Genomic DNA, 21,338 nt, shown 5'->3' on the forward strand with positions numbered 1-21,338 from the left:
CACTCACTACTTTGGTCAAGTATACACTCCAGTTGAGTTGTCAGCTTCCTGGGGAGTATTGAGTGATCCTCCATGTTAAATAATGGTTTAAGATGAACAAGGCTGAAACATTCACCGAATGTTAAACTCTTTGACACAAATTAGAAAAGTGTTCCAACATTTTGTACTTGATGCTGACAGAGTCCCCACCTGGAGTCCATCTATCCAGTGAATGGTCCGAAAGCAGGGGGGTCCCGGATTACTATATCTGGACGTAACCTCAACACTGGCGGACATATTGAAGCCGCCTTTGGAGATGTTCCTTGTCTTGTGGAGAGGTAAGCATTACTAGATTTTATTGGTTTGTTCTTTAACGTCACACTCAGCAGTATTCCGATGTGCTCATGCTGTTGATCACTGAATTGTCTGGTCCCGACTGGATTATTTACAAACCATTGCCATATGGCTGGAATATTGCTGAGGGCAGGGTTAGACGACAACGAAACAATAAATCATATCTGTGATATAACTGAAATTCACTCACTCACAGAGTGAACACAAGAACACAGGTGACAATTTATTAAACCCAGTGCAGTTTTGCTCGTGGTATGTAATCTCCATTTCATGTTGTCTAATTGAGTTCATGGAAGAACTATGAATCTGGTGCAGTCTTAAATCCTGTTTTATCCTCATCTTCCTGTTGACGATGTTGTTCCAGCTCTAGTGTGACGGAGAGCTCCCTGGTGTGTGTTACGACCGGTGTGTGGGACGCCACGCCCAGATCCCCCATTAAGCTGTTCTACGATGGAAGAGAGTTTCCTTTAAGTCGAGATTTCTTCTACCGAGAGAACCCACTGATTGAGAAAATATCCCCCCTCAAGAGCATAGCCAGGTATTATAACTTCATGAACACTGTGAACACACATTTAACACTTGAATTATGAAAATAGGCAAGCCAACCTTTGTGACAAGTTTTCTTGATAGTTTCTCTGATACGGACCATGAAACAAAAAATATACAAATACCAAAGCAAGTTTATACTTATGCAAGTTTAAAATTCTTCTGTTTAAGAGACTGTTTACGATCCAGAGATTAAATGTTTAATCTTTTGATAATTGCTTCACAAGTTTTTCTACAACTGCTTTTCTAAATTTGGTACATTCTGTTAATTTATTACAACAGTGGAATTTGAGTATTTTTGGCAATTATTTTGTTATAGAGTCTGCATTTGTAAAGCAGAGATACACTGAGTCTTGTGTCTGTTCCAAGTAAACGGCTGTAATGTGGGATTAGAATGTCCAGAGAAACCCAACTCGATCGTATTGACAAATTTATAGAGGGTTCATTAACGCGTGTTATGTCTCTGGCTGAAAACAAGTCGTGGTTCTCAGATTCCACAGCCTGGTAAAAACATTGTCCCTTCCAGGAAAGCATTTTATTTCTGCTTCAAAAACAATTCTGACACCGAATAGCACTGGTTTTTTTCTTCTCTTTTAAAAAACCCTACCATCTTCCAGCCTCCTGTAATGTTTTTAAAGAGAGAACAGTTTCTATAATTGAAGTACCATTAAACGGTCTCTGAAACTAGTGATGTTATTTTGTTTCTTGTTTTTCAGTGGTGGGCGTTACTTGACCGTCCTTGGACGCCATTTCCGCTACATCCAGAAGCCTCAGATGTTTGCCTACATCCCCACTGAAGATGGAGAGTACTTCCCCACCAAAAGCACTGTGAGTGTCTGCAGATGATATGTCTCCTATGATATTGCTAAAATCTAAAAGCAGCTTAAAACCATGCTCACTCATTCTTTCTTGATGGTGTACTATTATTTCCCTGGTCAGTGGATCAGTGTACTCTATAAATCCCATTCTGAGCTCCTTACAAGATGCTAGAAGGTATGCAGTCCTATGACCATCCTTCCAGGTACCCATACACTGTTATGCGAATGGAGGTTTATTTTGAAGGCACTTGCTTTAAGAACCATCACTTCTAACTCATGTTTAAGGTAGATTTTTTTTTCTGTGTCTAACACTGACTCAACAAGGGCATTGCTTTGGCTTGAGTATGTTGCTTTGTTTGAATATGTTTTATTGTGCAGGGTTATGTCCCTTCTGTATACCAGAATACGGTGATTGTGGGTTTGAATCCAAAATTCACACTGATTATGTTTCTTGTTTTGTCAACTCGTATGACTGCTCATGGATTCACTAAAGTGTAAATGTCGGGGGGGGGGGGGGAGGTAGCCTAGTGGTTAAAGCGTTGGCTCGTCACGCCGAAGACCGGTTTGATTCCCCACATGGGCACAATGTGTGAAGCCCATTTCTGGTGTCCCCGCTGTGATATTACTGGAATATTGCTAAAAGTGGCGTAAAACTAAACTCAGTCAGTCGGTAAATGTCTAAGACGCCGATCACTCATATACCTCACTCACTCAATCACTGTTTCAGATATATTATTATTTCTAATTTGTAACTTATCACCCTTTTCCTTAAAACCCTTCTCTGCATCAATATACTTTGTCTTTTCACAGGACTGCTTTATCAAGCATGGATCCCAGATGCAGTGCCCGACCCCATCACTGCCTCGTCTTGTGCGTTACCAGGTGCGGCTGAAGCGTGACACAGAGCAGAAAGCTCCCCTGGTCGTGGAACTTGGCTTCATCATGGACGGCGTGCTGTCAGTCCGCAACCTCTCCGGCTCCGGGATCGATGCCCAGCTGGAGTATTACCAAGACCCTCAAGTGTACAATTTCACAGAGAAAGACAGGACGAAGATCTTTAAGGGGGAGATGCTGATCATTGAGGTATCTCAAATATTTTCTTCTTTATTTGAGTGCACATGTCATCGTATCCCAATTGCGAAGATCATTTCTCATGATGTTTATCACTGGAGTGTCTGGTCCAGACTTGATCATTTACAGACTGCCGCCATATAGCTGGAATATTGCTGAGTGCGGCGTTAAACAACAAACCAACCAATCTTACCATGCTTCTGGTTTATGAAGTGTTAAAATGGCTGAGACCTGCATGATGTTGGTACTTCCGCCAGACTTGTACTTATTGTAGCGTTACTTACATATCTTATAGAGTTGTAGAGCCAAATTCTATAAACAATTCTCATAGATTTTGATGTTGCTATCTTCTAAATAAGATGTTTTAACAAGCACTGACACTTGCTGTAATGAATGTGACAATTTTCTTTCCAGGGTCATCACCTGACATTGGCAGCCAACAAGAATGACGTGGTGGTTCTGATTGGTCAGCAGCTGTGTAACGTGACCACCCTGTCCTCAAATCAAATCGTGTGTGCCCCACCCCCAAAACAACCCCCAGCCGTTAACGGGGAGAATGGCAGAGAATACCCTGATGTCATTGTGAGTAGAAACTGAACCATAGAATACTGTACTTCACTGGGAGTCCGAGTTAGAACTGGTCCTCACTGGTGTAGACTGGTTGTAAGGGGTAACCCAATGAATTGGGAAATGAGTTGGTTGTGATTCATTGAACCTCAATAATGGTGAATCATTGCTAACACTATGAATCACTGGGTTGTCTGGTCAAGACTTCATTTTTAAAGACCTGATTGTCAGTACCTGGATTGTCTGGTCAAAACACCTTTATTGTCAGTAGTTGCCATCATGGAGGTGAAGTAGTGCTTAGTGTGGCCTTAATCAAAAGATAAACAAAATATCCCTTGCTACAAGCCTGTCCTCAAGTCCCATACCTAACAAGCCAGAGCCCTGTTGCACTTTTAGTACTAAGACAGTCTTTAAGCCAATGTTAATGTGTAGCAGTTACAATCGCCTTAGCACTAAGATAGCTATGTGTAGCTATATTACAATGCAGTCATAGCACTATGACAATCGTTAAGCCAATGTAAGTGTATGGGAGGTAAGATCGCCTTAACGCTAAGATAGCTATGTGTAGATATGTTTCAAAAAGCAATCATAGCACTATGACAATCGTTAAGCCAATGTAAGTGTATGGGAGGTAAGATCGCCTTAACGCTAAGATAGCTATGTGTAGATATGTTTCACAAAGCAATCATAGCACTATGACAATCATTAAGCCAATGTAAGTGTATGGGAGGTAAGATCACCTTTAGCTAAGATAGCTATGTGTAGATATGTTTCAAAAAGCAATCATAGCACTATGACAATCGTTAAGCCAATGTAAGTGTATGGGAGGTAAGATCATAGCACTAGACAATCGTTAGCTAAGATAGCTATGTGTAGATATGTTTCACAAAGCAATCATAGCTATGACAATCGAGGTAAGCCAATGTAAGTGTATGGGAGGTAAGATCATAGCCTTGGCTAAAGTGTATAGCTATGTGTAGATATGTGTAGATATGTTTCAAAAGCGATCATAGCACTAAGACAATCGTTAAGCCAATGTAAGTGTATGGGAGGTAAGATCACCTTAACGCTAAGATAGCTATGTGTAGATATGCTTCACAAAGCAATCATAGCACTAAGACAATCGTTAAGCCAATGTAAGTGTATGGGAGGTAAGATCACCTTAGCGCTAAGATAGCTATGTGTAGATATGTTTCACAAAGCAATCATAGCACTATGACAATCGTTAAGCCAATGTAAGTGTATGGGAGGTAAGATCGCCTTAGCGCTAAGATAGCTATGTGTAGATATGTTTCACAAAGCAATCATAGCACTATGACAATCGTTAAGCCGATGTGAATGTATGGGACTCATGATCACCTTAACGCTAAGATAGCTATGTGTAAAAGAGTCCAGGGCCTTCTTTCACAAAGCACTAAGGTGATCGTAAGTCACTAAGGTCACCTTAGTGCTATGTTAAAGAATGGGAGTTAAGGTTAACCTTAGTAAAGGTTGCTTTGTGAAAGGAGCCCCATGACTGTGGGCAAACAACAGTCTCTTTCACAGCAAGCTTGGTTTCTGTCCTCAAGTCCGGGATACACTTGACAATCAAGGCTGTGACTAAGTGCTGCATCCAGCATGGCTGCATCAGTTGCATCTTGTCCTCCTGAGATGAGGCTTGTGCTGAGTATGGATTCTGCTAATTGCTGTCAATTAGAGCCTCTGTCTTGGTCCAATAATCTATCAGTTGATGCAAGTCTGCTGTAACTCGCACGATGTGATGTTCAGATAAGTCTGTGTAATGTCACGGCCATGACAAGTCTTATGTCAGTGGGTTCTTGTTTAATGAAAACCCATGCTGCCACAGATCCAAAGTATAGTGTAGCAGTAAATTACATAACGCTAGAGAATGACCGGTCTCGATTATCGGTAGAAACATTGGGCATTGAAAGCAAAATCTCCATGATAATTGTATGACTGGATCACTGAAAATCTGTGATGACACCAGGTGTTCATTGCCAGACACCAGACAGTCGTACTTTGGGCATGTAATGGCAGCTTGTAAACAGACTTTCAAGTATGGTCATGCCAGACACTTAGGTCCAAATCCAAAGTGTTTATTTTGTCACGCCTAAGTCCTGGGTTCAATTCCCCACATGGTTAAAATATATGACACCAATTTCTGATGTCCAACCACTTGTTGGAATATTGCTAAAATTGGTATAAACCCCAACCCACTCACTCACCCAAAAGTCAGCCTGATTACGGTCATGTTTGTTAACACCATGCTTGTGCTTTCACCAAAGTGGTAAATGCCTGAGACCTGCATCGCTTCAGGTTTTCCTCCCTCATTTAGCAGACAATGACATGATATTTCTGGAACACTGATGGCATGAAACCAAACCTCAAAACTCATTGGGTGGAACTTTCCAAAAATATCCTTGACGAATAATTTATTTTTTTCCAGGTGAAGGTCAATAATCTGAGTTTCAATGTTGGCCGCGTGAGGTATGATGTTCCCGAACAGTACAGCTTCCCGAAGGAGGCTATCGCCGGCATCGCAGCCAGTGGCGGGTTCCTCCTCTTGATCATCATCCTCATCCTCATCATCTACAGACGACAGAGCACGAAGGCCGAACGCATCTACCGCAAATTACAGATACAGCTTGATAACCTTGAGAGCAACGTCCGTAATGAGTGCAAACAAGGTAGGTAGCAATCTAGATGTTGTGAAGTATTATTATCATCATCCATTGGAATGATCAATAGAAAGTCAAACATAAAAAAAAAATTATGCACAGTTCTGAGACAATGGTGTTTTGCATTTGGTAAGAGAAACTTCAAAATAACTTATTTCAGAATATATTTTAACTTTGGGGAAAATTCATTTGTGCATTCAGCATCCTAAAAAAGGTTAAGTTTTCTGTATTTTAGTAAATTGGAATGTTAATATTAAGATATTTAAAAAAAGGCAATATTATTTAAATATAGTTAATGTTAAAATAAAATTTATTAAAATTACCTAACTTCTGTTACATTTTAGCCTTGAATTCCTGTTTGGGCAGTCGCTCACTCTATACAATCTTTTATCATCCTCTTGACTGCCTGCATATCTGTTAGTTGTTGGGATAACACTATTTTATATTAACTACTGCTGGTGACAGAATTTTACCATGCACAGTGCAGTGGGCGTTCATTTAAGTAAATATGTTTTTGTTTTCTATTCCAGCTTTTGCTGAGCTGCAAACCGACATGACAGATTTGACTGGTGACATCATAGCTAGCGGAATACCGTTTTGGGATTATCACACCTACACCTTCAAGGTCCTGTTTCCTGGGATGTCAGACCATGTGATACTTCACCCACCTCTGGTACGTCATCGTCATCCCTGTTCATCCATCATTGACGAAACAGGATTTGATAATTAGTGATAATATTATGTACTGTATTGAACATTAAACACTGGCTTTGAATATCGCTTTTTCTGTCCAAACAGATGTTCTTTGATGAAATAGATGAGAGTACTTAAATATATTGATTATTTTTTCAGCAAAAGAATGGCCGTATCAAGTTCTCGGATCAAGGCTTGGTGTTGTTCCAGCAGCTGCTCAGCAAGAAAGTGTTTCTGTTGACCTTCATCCGGACCATGGAGGACCAGAGAGGCTTCTCCATCAGAGACAAGTAGGCACCTTGTGTTGTGTAACTGGGGTTCCTTGACTGTAGGTGTCCATCAGAGACAAGTAGGCACCTTGTGTTGTGTAACTGGGGTTCCTTGACTGTAGGTGTCTATCAGAGACAAGTAGGCACCTCGTGTTGGGTTGGGTTGGGTAACTGGGGTTCCTTGACTGTAGGTGTCTATCAGAGACAAGTAGGCACCTCGTGTTGGGTTGGGTTGGGTAACTGAGGTTCCTTGACTGTAGGTGTCAATCAGAGACATGTAGGCACCTTGTGTTGTGTTGGGTTGTGTAACTGGGGTTCCTTGACTGTAGGTGTCCATCAGAGACAAGTAGGCACCTTGTGTTGGGTTGTGTAACTGGGGTTCCTTGACTGTAGGTGTCAATCAGAGACAAGTAGGCACCTTGTGTTGTGTAACTGGGGTTCCTTGACTGTAGGTGTCGATCAGAGACAAGTAGGCACCTTGTGTTGGGTTGGGTAACTGGGGTTCCTTGACTGTAGGTGTCCATCAGAGACATGTAGGCACCTTGTGTTGGGTTGGGTTACTGAGGTTCCTTGACTGTAGGTGTCAATCAGAGACAAGTAGGCACCTTGTGTTGGGTTGTGTAACTGGGGTTCCTTGACTGTAGGTGTCCATCAGAGACAAGTAGGCCCCTTGTGTTGGGTTGGGTTGTGTAACTGGGGTTACTTGACTGTAGGTGTCATCATGGTCAAATAGGCACTATATATAGGACTAAATAAGTCTGCCTATATGTTTTGAGAGAAATTGTGCAGTGACAAGCCACTTCACTGACTTTCTTATGACTGCCCATCAGAGACAAATAGGACAAGTTGTCCTCCCTGTCTTCATCTTCTTTCTTTCTCCTCCTCCTCTTCTTTCTTTCTCCTCCTTTTCTTCCTCTTTCTCTTCTTTTTCCTCCTTTTTTCTCCTCTTTAGTTTTCTCTTGCCCCTTCCCCTATTCTTCCTTCTCCTTCTCTTCCTCCTCCTTTCAATTTACAAATAACATTTCCAACATGAAATCAGATAAGGAAGTAAGTTATAAACTGCAGTAACATGATTTATTGACTTCAATGCGAAAACAAAGCACATGTTTGGAAGAAGAACGATTTAGGGTGACCCTGCTAGACGCCAACATATCTGACATTTTGTGCCCTGCTGTTCTAAGCGCCCAAGAGGATTGTCATGCAATAAGTCATGTTCCAATCTGGTCCTCCCCTAGCCACACTGTGCCCACTAATCTGATTGAGACGGACGCTGTCGACTAAATGCCATTCTCTTTAACGCATTTCAGAGTTGAGAGATCATCATTATATTGTCTACATGTTATGATAGAAGTACTACTGTGATAAGGGCTGACATCTGACATCCTTTGTCAGTTCACGGGCTTTTTATATATTGCTGTTTGAGTTGTAAAACTTCAACAAGTAGTCTTGGGAACCATTTGTAATATATCACTATATGTGGTTCAAGACTTGGTATGCCATTATTAGACCATAGCTTCATAGATTTCACTGGAGTCTTAAAGTCATAATGTCTGAGATGAAACCTTGAATGAATTTTGTTTTTTTATTCACTTTTTCTATAGTATTCAGTGAGTACTCAAAGTATTGAATACAGTATACTTTGAAGTACAGCTACAGCCTATATTCCCCATGGGGATTTCAGATTAGAGTTGGTCTGCGGCACCCTTTGTTGTGAGGGTCGACTAAATGGATGGTGTTTTGGGGTTCTGTGATTCTGATTGATGGTACCTGACAATGTCAGTCATTACTGACAATCGCAGTCACTGGATTGTCTGAACCAGACTGGACTTGTTCAACAAGCTGTTGTCATGTAGCTGGAATGGTGTTGAGTGCCGTTAAACAAGAACATTTCTTACACAGTTTTCATGATTCAGTTGCTGATGCAACTCCAAATCTGGTGCTGTTGAAAATGAAGTTTGAGCCAAATTATATTTCCGATATTGTGCTTATGTTTTTTGTGGTCGACTGTAATTGAACATATACTTTTTTCTGCAGAGTAAATGTGGCGTCTCTGCTGATGATAATCTACCAGGGCAACATGGAGTATGCTACAGAGTAAGTACAAGCCAAGCATCCTAAATGTATTTGATGTGGGGATAGTAAGAAATGAAAACTTGTCTTTCTGGACACAGACTGCCTCCATAGTGTTGTAGATAGAGCATCTGCCTGGAGAGCAGAAGGCTAGAGTTTCTAGATCTGCATCATACCAAAAGTTGTTTAAAAAATGGTACTTGCTGTTGCCCTGCCTGCCCGGATTAAACAAAGACTGGTGGGCCAGATGTTGAATTCTCAAAATATTCAGCCACTCACTTGTACACATTGTATCAAACAGGAATACAGAAAGGATAACCCTTCCAGAGAAAATGATCCTGTTTTGACTTTAAATTGTTTTGAATACTATCTTGATTAAGTCTCAATATGACTTTGATGTGACCTTGATATTGGCTTGATGTGACCCTAAAATGACCTTGAAATGTCCTTGATATGTCCCCATGGCCTGTTACCTAGACTACATTGATGATGTAGATAAGCGTGTATTCCAAGACAGGAGGGATACAGACAGTAGCCAGTCAGAATCAATAACAGTGTCACTGTCTGCCGATTAGCTTCCGATGAAATTGACCTAAGTAAAGACCTCAATTGTCTGTAATTACCTCTTCTGGAAATAACAATTAGTTGTGTAGTAATTACTTGGAAACTGATTCACTCATGACAAAGTCTGATGTTTTCCCAGATGAACATTGTAGGGCAATCACTGGACTAAAACTGAAGGTCATCTATTTGCAGATGTTTTAAAAGAACTTTCTGTTTTTCAGAATTTTGAAATGCCTGTTAGTAGAACTGGTGGAGAAGTCTGTGTCAGGTCGACATCCCAAGCTAATGCTGAGAAGGTAAGAAATAGGACATTTTCTCTATTTCAGGGATTATCGGGTCAACCTATAAATAGTGAAAACTTAATCTGGAAACACCATCCTCTAGAGGATTACAGCTGGGAATGCTTACATGCATACAGAGAGTATATTTCCCTGCAACCATGAATCATTAATTCCAAAATCTGTTAATCTGGATGATTTCACTGGGGATGTCATGTCTTGAATAATGGTGTTTTCCTTTATTGAGGACCATGCAATTCGAAGCCATGTAAATGATTTTTATTAATGCAGCTGTTAATATGTGCTTGAGCCAGTGGAATGTTGATAATCGCTGCATCTGTCTGGAAACCTTTTATGATGTCTCTGCATGAATGATAATTGATTGTTCCAAAATAATTGTTTTCGGTTAAAATGTTTTAAATGAATTGTGGATGAAAAAATGACAGCTAAGTGAATCAGTTTATACATGTGGTACATTCCCTGATATTCATTATCTCGGAAATAAATTATATTTAATGTGTGGATTAAATGCAGCATATGACTTCATTACATTCTGTTGTTTTTTAATGAGAAATTTATTGAATTTGAACAGAAACATTGCTTTTCCATGGTTTGAAGCTCATATGTAGTTTTGAATAAATCTGATAATCTTCGTAAATTGGGTTATTCAAATGTTAACATCGTGACCTTTCTGACGGTACTGAGTCAATCTGTGGGCTTTAATCTTATTTTACTACTGCCTGTCTCTTAACAAGAACATAAAATCAATATCGATCAAATCTCAACGTTTTTAGTTGTAAAATATATCAAGATTACAAGGCTTGGGAGTATGTTAAAAAAAGAAACGATTTAATAATTAATTGTGTTTTTGATCAAAATGGGTTTTTATTTCAGGACGGAGTCGGTTGTAGAAAAGTTACTTAGCAACTGGATGTCGCTCTGCCTGTACAAGTATTTGAAGGTAAACAGAAAGAAAACTGCTCTCTTCATGTGCATGAAATATTCATCGTAGAACATCCTTGAGATATATGTCAATTTAATTTAAGCTTTTATGCGATGTAATTTAAATGGATATTTCCCATACCAATGTTATCAGTGACATTATAATAATATTTTCTTACAAAGTTGTCTTCTATTTTTATTAAAGGCTTTCTATGTCTCAGATCATTTTGCTTGAGTCGCAGAACTGTTTTATTGGCTTTTCTGCCCAAGGAAGACTTCAAAGTTTGATCGATGAGATCTGTTAATTTAAATTGTTTTACTCTGTCCCAATATTTGTGACAAGGCTTGTTATTATGAAGCTGTTGTTTTCTTTGCCCAAGTCTCCTATTACCCTTTTGAACCTGAAAATAGGTAGTGTTTTATCATAGTATTTCATCTTATTCCTGAGATAAATATTCAGCTAAATATTTTCAGTTTGGAACCCTGTCATCATTATCAAACTTGTAATATATTTATACAGTGTATTTTCAGGGATGGAAATATCTTTCTGTTTATATAATGCATACCATATTTCACCCAATAAATGACTACATGAATAGACATTAGGACATGTACAGATCTAGAGGGAGTATGGAATGAGTGTCCCCCTCTTCCCCTTCATTTTGAATACTGAACATATACACTTGTCAGAATGTATATATACCAAATCATTTGGGTAACATGATTCCTGGAGAGGACAAATCTCTATTACACCATTGCCATAAATCAAAAATTTTGGCTGTTATCACACCAGAAAAATCTCATAATCAGTTGTGCACTTACTAGTATCTTGGATGGGATGTTCTTGACAACTATATTTAACTGACTGTATTTACTTTCTATTGAATGCATTATTTACACTTACATGCAAATATTTTGTGCAGACAACCTTAAAGAATGCCTATGTTCATATTGAAGGAATTCTTGGTCCCACATATTTGTAATGGTAGGAAAAAACGTTAGGGCATCTTTTGCAATAAATATGGCAGCAGTGCTTTGTTCCTTATCCATTTCCAAGCTGTTGCCAAAACATGATTACTGTCCATTTGAAATGACATCCAAATAAACACCAGGTATTACATCATGTGACATGTATCGGTAACACTGGGGTAATGTTGTTTTGCAGGATCACGCAGGATCTCCTCTGTTTATGTTATACAAAGCAATAAAGCTGCAGGCAGAAAAGGGGCCAGTCGATTACGTGACAGGAGACGCCAGATACTCCCTGTCCGAGGATAAACTGCTTAGAGAGAAAATAGAGCCCAAAGTGATGGTAAGAATCGATCCGTGTTTCGCAATCCAGGAAAACACTCTACCTGTATTGCTGTTTCGTGACTCAGGATTGATCGTGGTCGAGAAGTTCAGAAAAACACAATAACTGTTCTTGTTGTATAAACAAACAGGACAAGGTCCAGTTGATGTTGAATAAACACAATATTCAGCCTCTGTATTGGAAATCATAACAAGCATCTCTACTTATTTCTCAGAGTTTTGGTCCAATTGCATAACTTAGCTTATGTTTTAAGGATTAGAATCTGTTTATGGTTTTGGAATTGTGCCGAGAACTGTGGTAGATATTATTTCTGGCTGGAACATGGCTTTAATCTGTTATTTTGAAGTTGTGACAATATAATCCATGTTTGCGGAATCGGAGATGATGTTCATTATTTGTCTTGTTATGGCTACAACTTCTCAAGAATTGATCCTTACTTTGGAAATTTGAAAAAAACGTTATTACCTTGGATCTTGTTTTGGTTAAGGTTGTGCTTCATGCTTTAGGATCTTACTCAAAACCGCAATAACAAGCACCTGTTGTTTCTGGGACTCATAACACTTTCTTGCTTGCTTGTGCCCGGTGTCAAGGTCAGATGAATGCTTATGGTCAACTTTGTTATTTGGAATAACGTTGTTTGAATTATGTGAAAAAAAGTGTTAATTTGTGCTTGACTAACTGGATATGCTTTCAGTTTGAAGTATTTTGGTTGTTCATTGAAAGGAAAAAATACTGAAGTCTGATATTTTGTGATTCAAGAGACAGAATACTGTTTGTCCTTCAATATGGATAGGGTGTCATTAAGATGAAACTGTTTTAAAAATGACCAACAATATTACAATTAGTTGCCTCGAAGAATGACAAATTCTAAACAGTATCTTCATAGGTATTTCAGGTGTTAAATAGGATGACATCAGTATTTCAACGTGATGTGTGTGCTGACACGTCATCGTATCCTGATAGTGTAGATCGATGCTCATGATGTTGATCACTGGATTGTCTTGTCCAGACTCAATTATTTACATATAGCTGGAATAATGCTGAGTGCGGCGCTAAGCAACCAACCAACCAAACAAACAAAGTGATGTGTGTGATGTCTGTGTTTTCGTATTGTATAATGGTTGCTGTTTTTGCAGACACTAAACGTGGAGCACAATGGCGAGATCACCCAGTGCCGTGTCCTGGACTGTGATACCATAACCCAGGCCAAAGAAAAGATGTTGGATATGCTGTGTAGAAATATTCCCTTCTCACAGCGGCCATCTGTACAAGACTTAGATCTAGGTACGTGGAAATGTTCCCTTTTCATATACTGTCTTTTCAAGACTTAAATCTAGGTACAGGGAATTGTTCCCTTCTCATAGTACTGTCTGTACAAAAACAGCCAACTGATCAAAACTTAGATTATTAACCATTTTTAGCCAATGGTAATGACTCTGCAGCGTTTGGAAGAAACTTAAATATCGTTCAATTTTTAGAAAATTTCATAATTAAGAATCTGATAAAATGTTTAAAATAAGAAGTTTGGCAGTAAGTGATTGGTCACATCTGGTGGGAGATGTTCCTTTGGTGATTTCACAGGTAATTTATTTTGGATGCTCAAAATGTTCAAGTTTGAAATGTGAAAAGTAACGGCCCATGAAACAGGTCACGTGATAGAGTATGTAGTTTTCAGTGGGAGTAAAACGCAAGCTGGATCAGCAAAGTATGTGGTCCTCTCAACAGATTCTTTATGAGCAGATTGTACGCAGCTAAACACCAGATGCTCTCTTGTTGTAAACATGCGATACAATATCGGTGTCTCATCTTTCTGCATCATTACAATATCTGTGCACAAGAAATGATGAAGTATGTTTTCGTTGGAATCTCTTTTTAAAAAAATACAGGCTTTAAATTAACTCCATTGTCAAAAAATCCTGTTCTAACAAAAACAATTTTTTTTTAAAATGTTGATATAATTTAGTTAACATTCCTTCATAATGCTGATGTAAGGATAAAGTTGCACTTTTCAGACTTTTTTTTAAAGTATTTTTTCATTTTGGTGGTAAGACTGCATCATTGAGGGTCGTACAACCATGGATGTTTTAGTGATGAAAGATGTGCTGGAGATCAAGAATGTGGGGGTTTTAACATAAAATGTTTGTTTGTGAAGAGAATTGGTTCTGTCGAGTTGTCCAAGATAGATATTCCTCCACATGTTCCTTGATTCCAGAATGGAGAAATGGTCCCACTGGCCCTGTTCTGCTCCAAGATGAGGAGTCTACCACTCCTTGTAAAGATGGTTGGCGCCGCTATAACATGCTGTCATATTACAAAGTAACAGATGGCGCTTACATGTCTCTGCTGCACCGGCAACAAACCATCAAGTCTTTGAATGGTGAGTGGAATTTTCAGGAATTCTTCAACTTTGAGAATATAACCAAATCTGATTTATTGAGATTTGAATATGACTTCCTGATACTGGTAGAAAACGGTTAAAGTTAAAATTGATGTTATTTAATGTTGTGTTTCTGTAATACCTGAATGGGATGTACATTTTCCATAGAAAGGTTTAAGGTTATGGAAACTACTTTGAAATAATTATGTAATTGCGGTGAATGGAAAGATATTGATAGCAAGTTATGCATGTGTACTTGCATGTGCAATAACATTATTGTCGTGCAGTATTCACATTGTTCTAAAACAATAGGCTTCTGATCATGATTGATATTGTAATGAAGTAATAAATCCCTATATTGCATGATGTGCTGCCGTATTCAGAACGTGGGTTTCGACATATGACATGGCTTGATTTATCGTCAGACACAATCAGTGATTATCATCGTCATCATCATCATAAATCTTTTGTGAATTCCTTCATAATGCTTCCATTCCATCTTATAATCGTGCCATAAACATACTATCATGACTGAAAAAATTTAGTGTGTTTTAGATAAGGTTATTAATTCTTAATGTGGCTCGGGAATAGCAAGACCAAAAAATGTTAAAGGCTTTTTAAGTTGTCAGGTGAGGATATTTTCCTAAGTAATCAAGAAAATGGGAGAAAAAAGTTATTTTAAGTTGCCTTGAGTGTTTTAACTTTCTGAAATTTCCATCAGTTATTGTTTATCTATGACAGTATTTGCATGAAAACTATTTTGGATCAGCAAATTTTTATTTAGAAGTATTTAAAGTTTTTGCTTGAGTTGCGGACTCAGTTTTCTGCTTTTCAAACTAATAAATAAACATAGCACCAAATAATGTGAAAATAAATGAAGTATTATGAATTATTAACAAAATATTTCAAGTAACCAATCCCCTTTCCGACTTCAACTTCTTGCAATTTTCCCTATGAAAAGATGTATACTTCTCAAAAGAAGTTAAGAACATCCAATTCTTCCATATGACCATAGTTTAGTTGTCAAGTCATAACAGAATAACTGTAGTCAAATAGAAGAAATTGGCAGTTCTGTTTTCCACATTCCTATAATTAAGCTCTCATCTTATGACAAATGACTGTAGTCACTTTGATAAATAGGGGTTCTTTAACATTTTTTGAGTAGTATACAATTTTCCAATGCCCTACCTCTATTCATCATTGCCAGTATTGTAACTGTCATCACACAATAAAACCCTTTAGATTTTCAACAGAAGTCCTCTTCACTGTCAGCCATTCAAACTAGTCTTTAGGAAAACCCTATTTCATGCCCAATAACTTGTCAAAAAGTTGGCAAGGCAAATCTGTGATCAAAGAAGAAAGTCTTTCATTATTAAGCACTAGATTGTTTTAATACATTTAAGCATATATATTATCTATTTTCTTGCATTTTTACCACGCTGCATGTATAGATTAATAGACTTTGTGCATGGTCCATTCATGTATGGAATTTTGAATGCAAGCTTATTATGTGAGTACAGATTTGTATTTGGCTTGGTTTCGCAGGTTCATTAGATAACTCTGTTATGTCTGTGAATTCAGCCTTCCCAATCATGAAGATGGACAGCGACCCTGGCATTCGTCACTGGCATCTCGTAAGTACCATCATCCAATAATGATCATCACTCATTAGCCTTTCTGATAGGACAGGTGATGATTAACCCTCTCTGGCTTGTCAGTCTCAGAGTATTGCTGTGGTATTAACCCTTCTTAATGTCATTTGGCTTAGGTATGACTGATGACATTATCAGGATCGGATTTAAAAATAAAAAAAATAATTATGTTTTATTTCTTTTATTGATTTTAATATTTTCTGGAATCATGTATGATGTAGTATAATTAACGGTGCAGGGGTTAAGTTATGAAAGCTACTTGGGGTAAGAATAATTATTAGATTGTATGGTATTAGGTGTTTTTTATCCCTTCATTGAAATAAAACCACATTATGTCAGTGGTGGACTTTTTCTAATGATTATTAACCCAATTTTGTGTTATCACATACGTCAAAATTACCCTTTGTATTCTAGAACCTGATGAACTTTCATGACAGCTGCCTTTGATCATGGTTAAACTGTCTAGCATTGATGGTTTCCAAAACTGTTGATAGGTTTAAATATAAGCTTGCAGATATATTATGGAATTCATTAGGGTTAGACAGCAGAATCCTGGACTAATAATATTCTTGATCTACTGTTTCTGAAACTGTCACAAAAGATTTCACAGTTTACATAGGGCTTAGGGATGGTTTGATAGGCTTGTGGTTGCAGTGTTCACTTGTCATGGCAGAAGTCTGAGTTTTATTCCCCGCAATGTCTGAAGCAGATTTGTTGTGTTCCCCACTCTGATACTAGTGAAGTGTCAAACTATACTTGTACAGGATAGAGATAAGAGCCAGATATACTACTCAATTTTATATGAGGATACAGATGTTTCATTCTGTTAACAATTTATCAACACACGATAGGATATGTAGATATATACTATTTTCCATACCACTTGCAAGTTATATAGTACACCTATTGATGTTATTAGGATATCCTTGTTTGAAGCGTTTGCTTGATTTGTCCAAAAATTCTAACATGAGTAGTTTAGAAGAGTTGTCTGTAATTCCTTGCTATAAATGGTGCTTCATTGATAGATGTGTATAGCTCACCTTACTAACTCACTCACTCACATTAACATTGTGTGCATGTTTCAGGCCAAGCATGATGATGCTACACAGAAAGATGGGGGGGTCAAAATGATATCTGAAATCTTCCTTACCAGACTTTTATCCACGAAGGTAAGTTGCCGCAGATAATTAATTCAGATACCAAATCGACCTTCCACTCAAGCCCTTGTCCGCATACCAATCTTAACGCTAAGACTCAAACTTCCGTACTTTAACATCCCGTCTATCCCTAGACATAGCTTTGAGATCCACACACTGTAGATCTAGACCAGTTTGTATGATTTTTGATAGTTAGGTTTTGTGTATTTTACCATTTCTTTCTCCAGCTGTTTCGGTTCGTCCCTAACATTGTTCCATTCAGTAATGGAGTCATTTTGGATTCAGTGTAAGTTTCAGCATTATACCTGTGCTTGTGGATTTAAGCTAGGAAGAAACGCTCCCAGACCAGCATTTGTTCTCCCACAACCCATGAAGATCTGGTTTAGAATTGACCTACAGTAACCCATGCTTGTCGTAAGAGGCGACTAACGGGGTCGGGATGCTCGGACTCGCTGATTTGGTTAACACATGTCATCGTATACCAATTGCGTAGGTCGATGCTCATGCTCTTTATCACTGGATTGTCTGGTCCAGACTCAATTATTTACAGACCACCACCATATAGCTGGAATATTGCTGAGTGCGGCGTAAAACTAAACTCATTCACTCACTCTTTCATCCCACATTAAGTTAACACACATTGATGTAAATTAAATATTGTTCAAAGCAGGTTAATTTCATCTTGTTCACCCACTCAACAAGGGTCTTGATTCTTGACCCCTTGACACTCAGGCCCCAAGACCATCTAGAATGGCTATACACTCTCCATGGACATAATCCCCTCGACCTTTAACAATTCAAATATATATGAAGCTCAGATATGCTTATATATAAAAATATGTTTTTCAATTTCTTCAAGTTATTTTTGTATGTTGTTTATGATTGAAATGATTTGTTTTTGCAGGGAACACTACAAAAGTACATTGATGATTTATTCAAGGCGATGTTGAGTACAAATCATACGATGCCGCCGATCATCAAGTACTTGTTCGACTTCCTGGACCAGTCGGCGTCACATTACGGGCTGACTGATCCCGATGTTGTACACACGTGGAAATGCAACAGGTAATTACTGCTCTCTTTCGCTTGAGAGAGAAACTGTGAAAAATATGCCGTTTCCTCTCTTTAATGTCCTCTTTGATGTGTGATTCTTAAATCCAATAGTTGCCTTTCCAACGTGTTGGCTTTGGAAAAACGTGGTTGGTAGTTAGCCAGTTACATGCTTTTGATATTATTCTGGTATTAATGCGTAACTCAATATATCTGAAACAGATGCCACGTATGAAATGAAAGAATTGATTCTCAATTTGGCGTATCAAGACATTCTGTTTCCTTTGATCTCTAAAAGCAGAAAATTGAATATTAGCCATCACATGAATAATGAACTTAAATACAGCAAATAATCTGAACTCATACGAAATGAAAAATTGAACATTAAGTGTGTTACTTTGTTTTCTTGAACAGCTTGCCTTTGAGGTTCTGGGTGAACATTGTGAAGAACCCCGACTTCGTGTTTGACATCAACAAGCCCCATATCGTGGACTCGTGTCTCTCAGTGGTGGCCCAGACGTTCATGGATAGCTGTTCCACCTCAGAACACAGACTGGGCAAGGTATATAACTTTTGGAGGAATATTTATGATAAAACTGACCAGTTGAACTGCCAATCCCTGTAATCTGTACTCATCCTGGTCTCACAAGTCTGGAAGAACATCAGGGTTGGTGGCGTAACCTCGTGGTTAAAGCGTTTGCTCGTCACGCTGAAGACCCGGCTTTGAATCCCCACATTAGTATGTGTGAAGCCAGTTCCTGGTGTCCCCTGACGTTATTTTGTTGGAATATTGCTAAAAGTGGCATAAAACTAAACTCACTGTACGGACACCATGACGTTGTGATGTTTGATGTGTCATCACCTGCTTGTCATGTTTCTATTGTCCTTGTATGTACTTCAAGTTACCATTCGGAAGGTTTCATGGCAATATCAGATGAGGCTTTACAGCTACTGAACTCACTCATAAAAGCGACTAATTGGAACACTGACTTGGTTGATCCAGGTCATTGTATTCCAATTGTGAAGAACCTTTTGTGTTTATTAGTAAGGATATCGTATACATGATTTCACCTCACCTTACCTCACCCTTTGTTTTTTATGATTAAGGATATCGTATATGCGTTTTCATCTCACCCCCACCTGACCTGACCTGACCCTATGTTTATGAGTAGGGATATCATACGTGTAATTTCACCTCATCTCACCCTTTGTGTTTATGTGTAATTTTTTATCTCACCTCACCCTTTGTGTTTATGTGTATTTTTTTATCTCACCTCACCTCACCCTTTGTGTTTATGTGTAATTTTTTATCTCACCTCACCATTTGTGTTTATGAGTAATTTTATTATCTCACCTCACCTCACCCTTTGTGTTTAATCTCACCTCACCTCAACCTTTGTGTTTATGTGTAATTTTATGATCTCACCTCACCCTTTGTGTTTATGAGTAAAGATAAGATATCACCTCACCCTTTGTGTTTATGAGTAAGGATATGATATCACCTCACCCTTTGTGTTTATGAGTAAGGATATCACATCACCTCACCCTTTGTGTTTATGAGTAAGGATATGATATCACCTCACCCTTTGTGTTATGAGTAAGGATATCACCTCACCTCACCCTTTGTGTTTATGAGTAAAGATAAGATATCACATCACCTCACCCTTTGTGTTTATGAGTAAGGATAAGATATCACCTCACCTTTTGTGTTTATGAGTAAGGATATCACATCACCTCACCTTTTGTGTTTATGAGTAAGGATAAGATATCACCTCACCTCACCTTTTGTGTTTATGAGTAAGGATATCACATCACCTCACCCTTTGTGTTTATGAGTAAGGATATGATATCACCTCACCTCACCTTTTGTGTTTATGAGTAAGGATATCACATCACCTCACCTTTTGTGTTTATGAGTAAGGATAAGATATCATCTCACCTCACCCTTTGTGTTTATGAGTAAGGATATCATATGTATAATTTTATCTCTGCAGGATTCTCCATCCAACAAGCTGCTGTTTGCCAAAGATATCGTCCACTACCGCAAGTCTGTGGAGAAATACTTCCAGGACATCCGGATTCAGCAGGCAGTCAGTGATCAGGACATGAACTCCTTCCTGGCTGAGGTGTCTAGGGTGAGTACTGTACCTGCTGTGCCACCTTGTGCTGGGTGTGGGCTGTAGGGTGGGATAGTTTGGGTGTTCAAATCCCCACAGAGGTGAAGTCCATTTCAGTGCCCCCTGATGTGTTATTGCTGGAATATTTGCTTATATATTTGCTAAAAACTGAGTGTGACATTAAGCAACAAATGGTTCACATTCGTCCATGTCTTTGCTGGAATGGGTCCCCCATCATTGCCCATGTTTGTTATTGCAGAATAATGGGGATTGGTTGGTTACAGTGCATGTTCTCAGTCACTGTGTGTGCTCATGCTGTCACCCATGGTTTCTCTGGGCCAAACTCTAACTGGCTGGAGTGACATAGGGGAATATTACTGACAACACTGTTGAATATTACATCTCTTTAAATTGTAATGTCAAGTACTCTGAAATATCTTCCAGATAATATCTTCCTACTGACACTAGAATATTCATGCTGTCTTACTTCGAGTTTGTGCTATATCTAGACCTTTTTTTCTTGTGATAATAAAAAGATCAATGTGAACTTTCTCTTTTTAAATATTAATTCTTCACTATTTAAGCTTAATGTAGAAAGCAGTATGAACAGAATTCTTTCTATAACATGGATGATTTTTCATTTGTTTATGGGTATATGTTTTTTAATTAAATTTTCTTTTTATCTATTGCAGATGTGTACAGGGAAGTTCTATATATCTAGTGCTTTGAGGGAGTTGTATACTTATGTGTCCAAGTATCATTCAGAGGTGAGTTCATCACAGAGGTTGTGGTTCAAATTGGTTTGTACTCTCCCCAGGGAGCTGAGAATATTCTGGTGAACAGT

At 38.4% G+C, this 21,338-nt stretch overlaps 1 protein-coding gene across 2 annotated transcripts in view; it reads left to right on the forward strand.

The window, feature by feature from the left end:
- The window catches only part of LOC124272088 (plexin A3-like), a 69,102-nt gene that overhangs the window by 41,468 nt on the left and 6,296 nt on the right, over nucleotides 1-21,338 (forward strand). Inside the window, exons 15-34 of one of the 2 annotated variants that reach the window (XM_046707231.1) lie at nucleotides 181-317; nucleotides 698-871; nucleotides 1,596-1,707; nucleotides 2,508-2,780; nucleotides 3,183-3,350; nucleotides 5,782-6,022; nucleotides 6,544-6,686; nucleotides 6,866-6,996; nucleotides 9,010-9,069; nucleotides 9,831-9,905; nucleotides 10,782-10,848; nucleotides 11,995-12,141; nucleotides 13,278-13,425; nucleotides 14,354-14,518; nucleotides 16,064-16,152; nucleotides 17,256-17,339; nucleotides 18,232-18,392; nucleotides 18,792-18,939; nucleotides 20,372-20,512; nucleotides 21,187-21,261. In XM_046707231.1, the coding sequence (XP_046563187.1) occupies nucleotides 181-317; nucleotides 698-871; nucleotides 1,596-1,707; nucleotides 2,508-2,780; nucleotides 3,183-3,350; nucleotides 5,782-6,022; nucleotides 6,544-6,686; nucleotides 6,866-6,996; nucleotides 9,010-9,069; nucleotides 9,831-9,905; nucleotides 10,782-10,848; nucleotides 11,995-12,141; nucleotides 13,278-13,425; nucleotides 14,354-14,518; nucleotides 16,064-16,152; nucleotides 17,256-17,339; nucleotides 18,232-18,392; nucleotides 18,792-18,939; nucleotides 20,372-20,512; nucleotides 21,187-21,261 (2,739 nt within the window). The remainder of the gene's footprint in view (nucleotides 1-180; nucleotides 318-697; nucleotides 872-1,595; nucleotides 1,708-2,507; nucleotides 2,781-3,182; nucleotides 3,351-5,781; nucleotides 6,023-6,543; nucleotides 6,687-6,865; nucleotides 6,997-9,009; nucleotides 9,070-9,830; nucleotides 9,906-10,781; nucleotides 10,849-11,994; nucleotides 12,142-13,277; nucleotides 13,426-14,353; nucleotides 14,519-16,063; nucleotides 16,153-17,255; nucleotides 17,340-18,231; nucleotides 18,393-18,791; nucleotides 18,940-20,371; nucleotides 20,513-21,186; nucleotides 21,262-21,338) is intronic. The other variant, XM_046707232.1, reaches the window with a different exon arrangement.

The sequence above is a fragment of the Haliotis rubra genome, unplaced genomic scaffold (genome assembly GCF_003918875.1).
Source record: "Haliotis rubra isolate DU_JTF1 unplaced genomic scaffold, ASM391887v1 Scf166, whole genome shotgun sequence".
NCBI lineage: Eukaryota > Metazoa > Mollusca > Gastropoda > Lepetellida > Haliotidae > Haliotis > Haliotis rubra.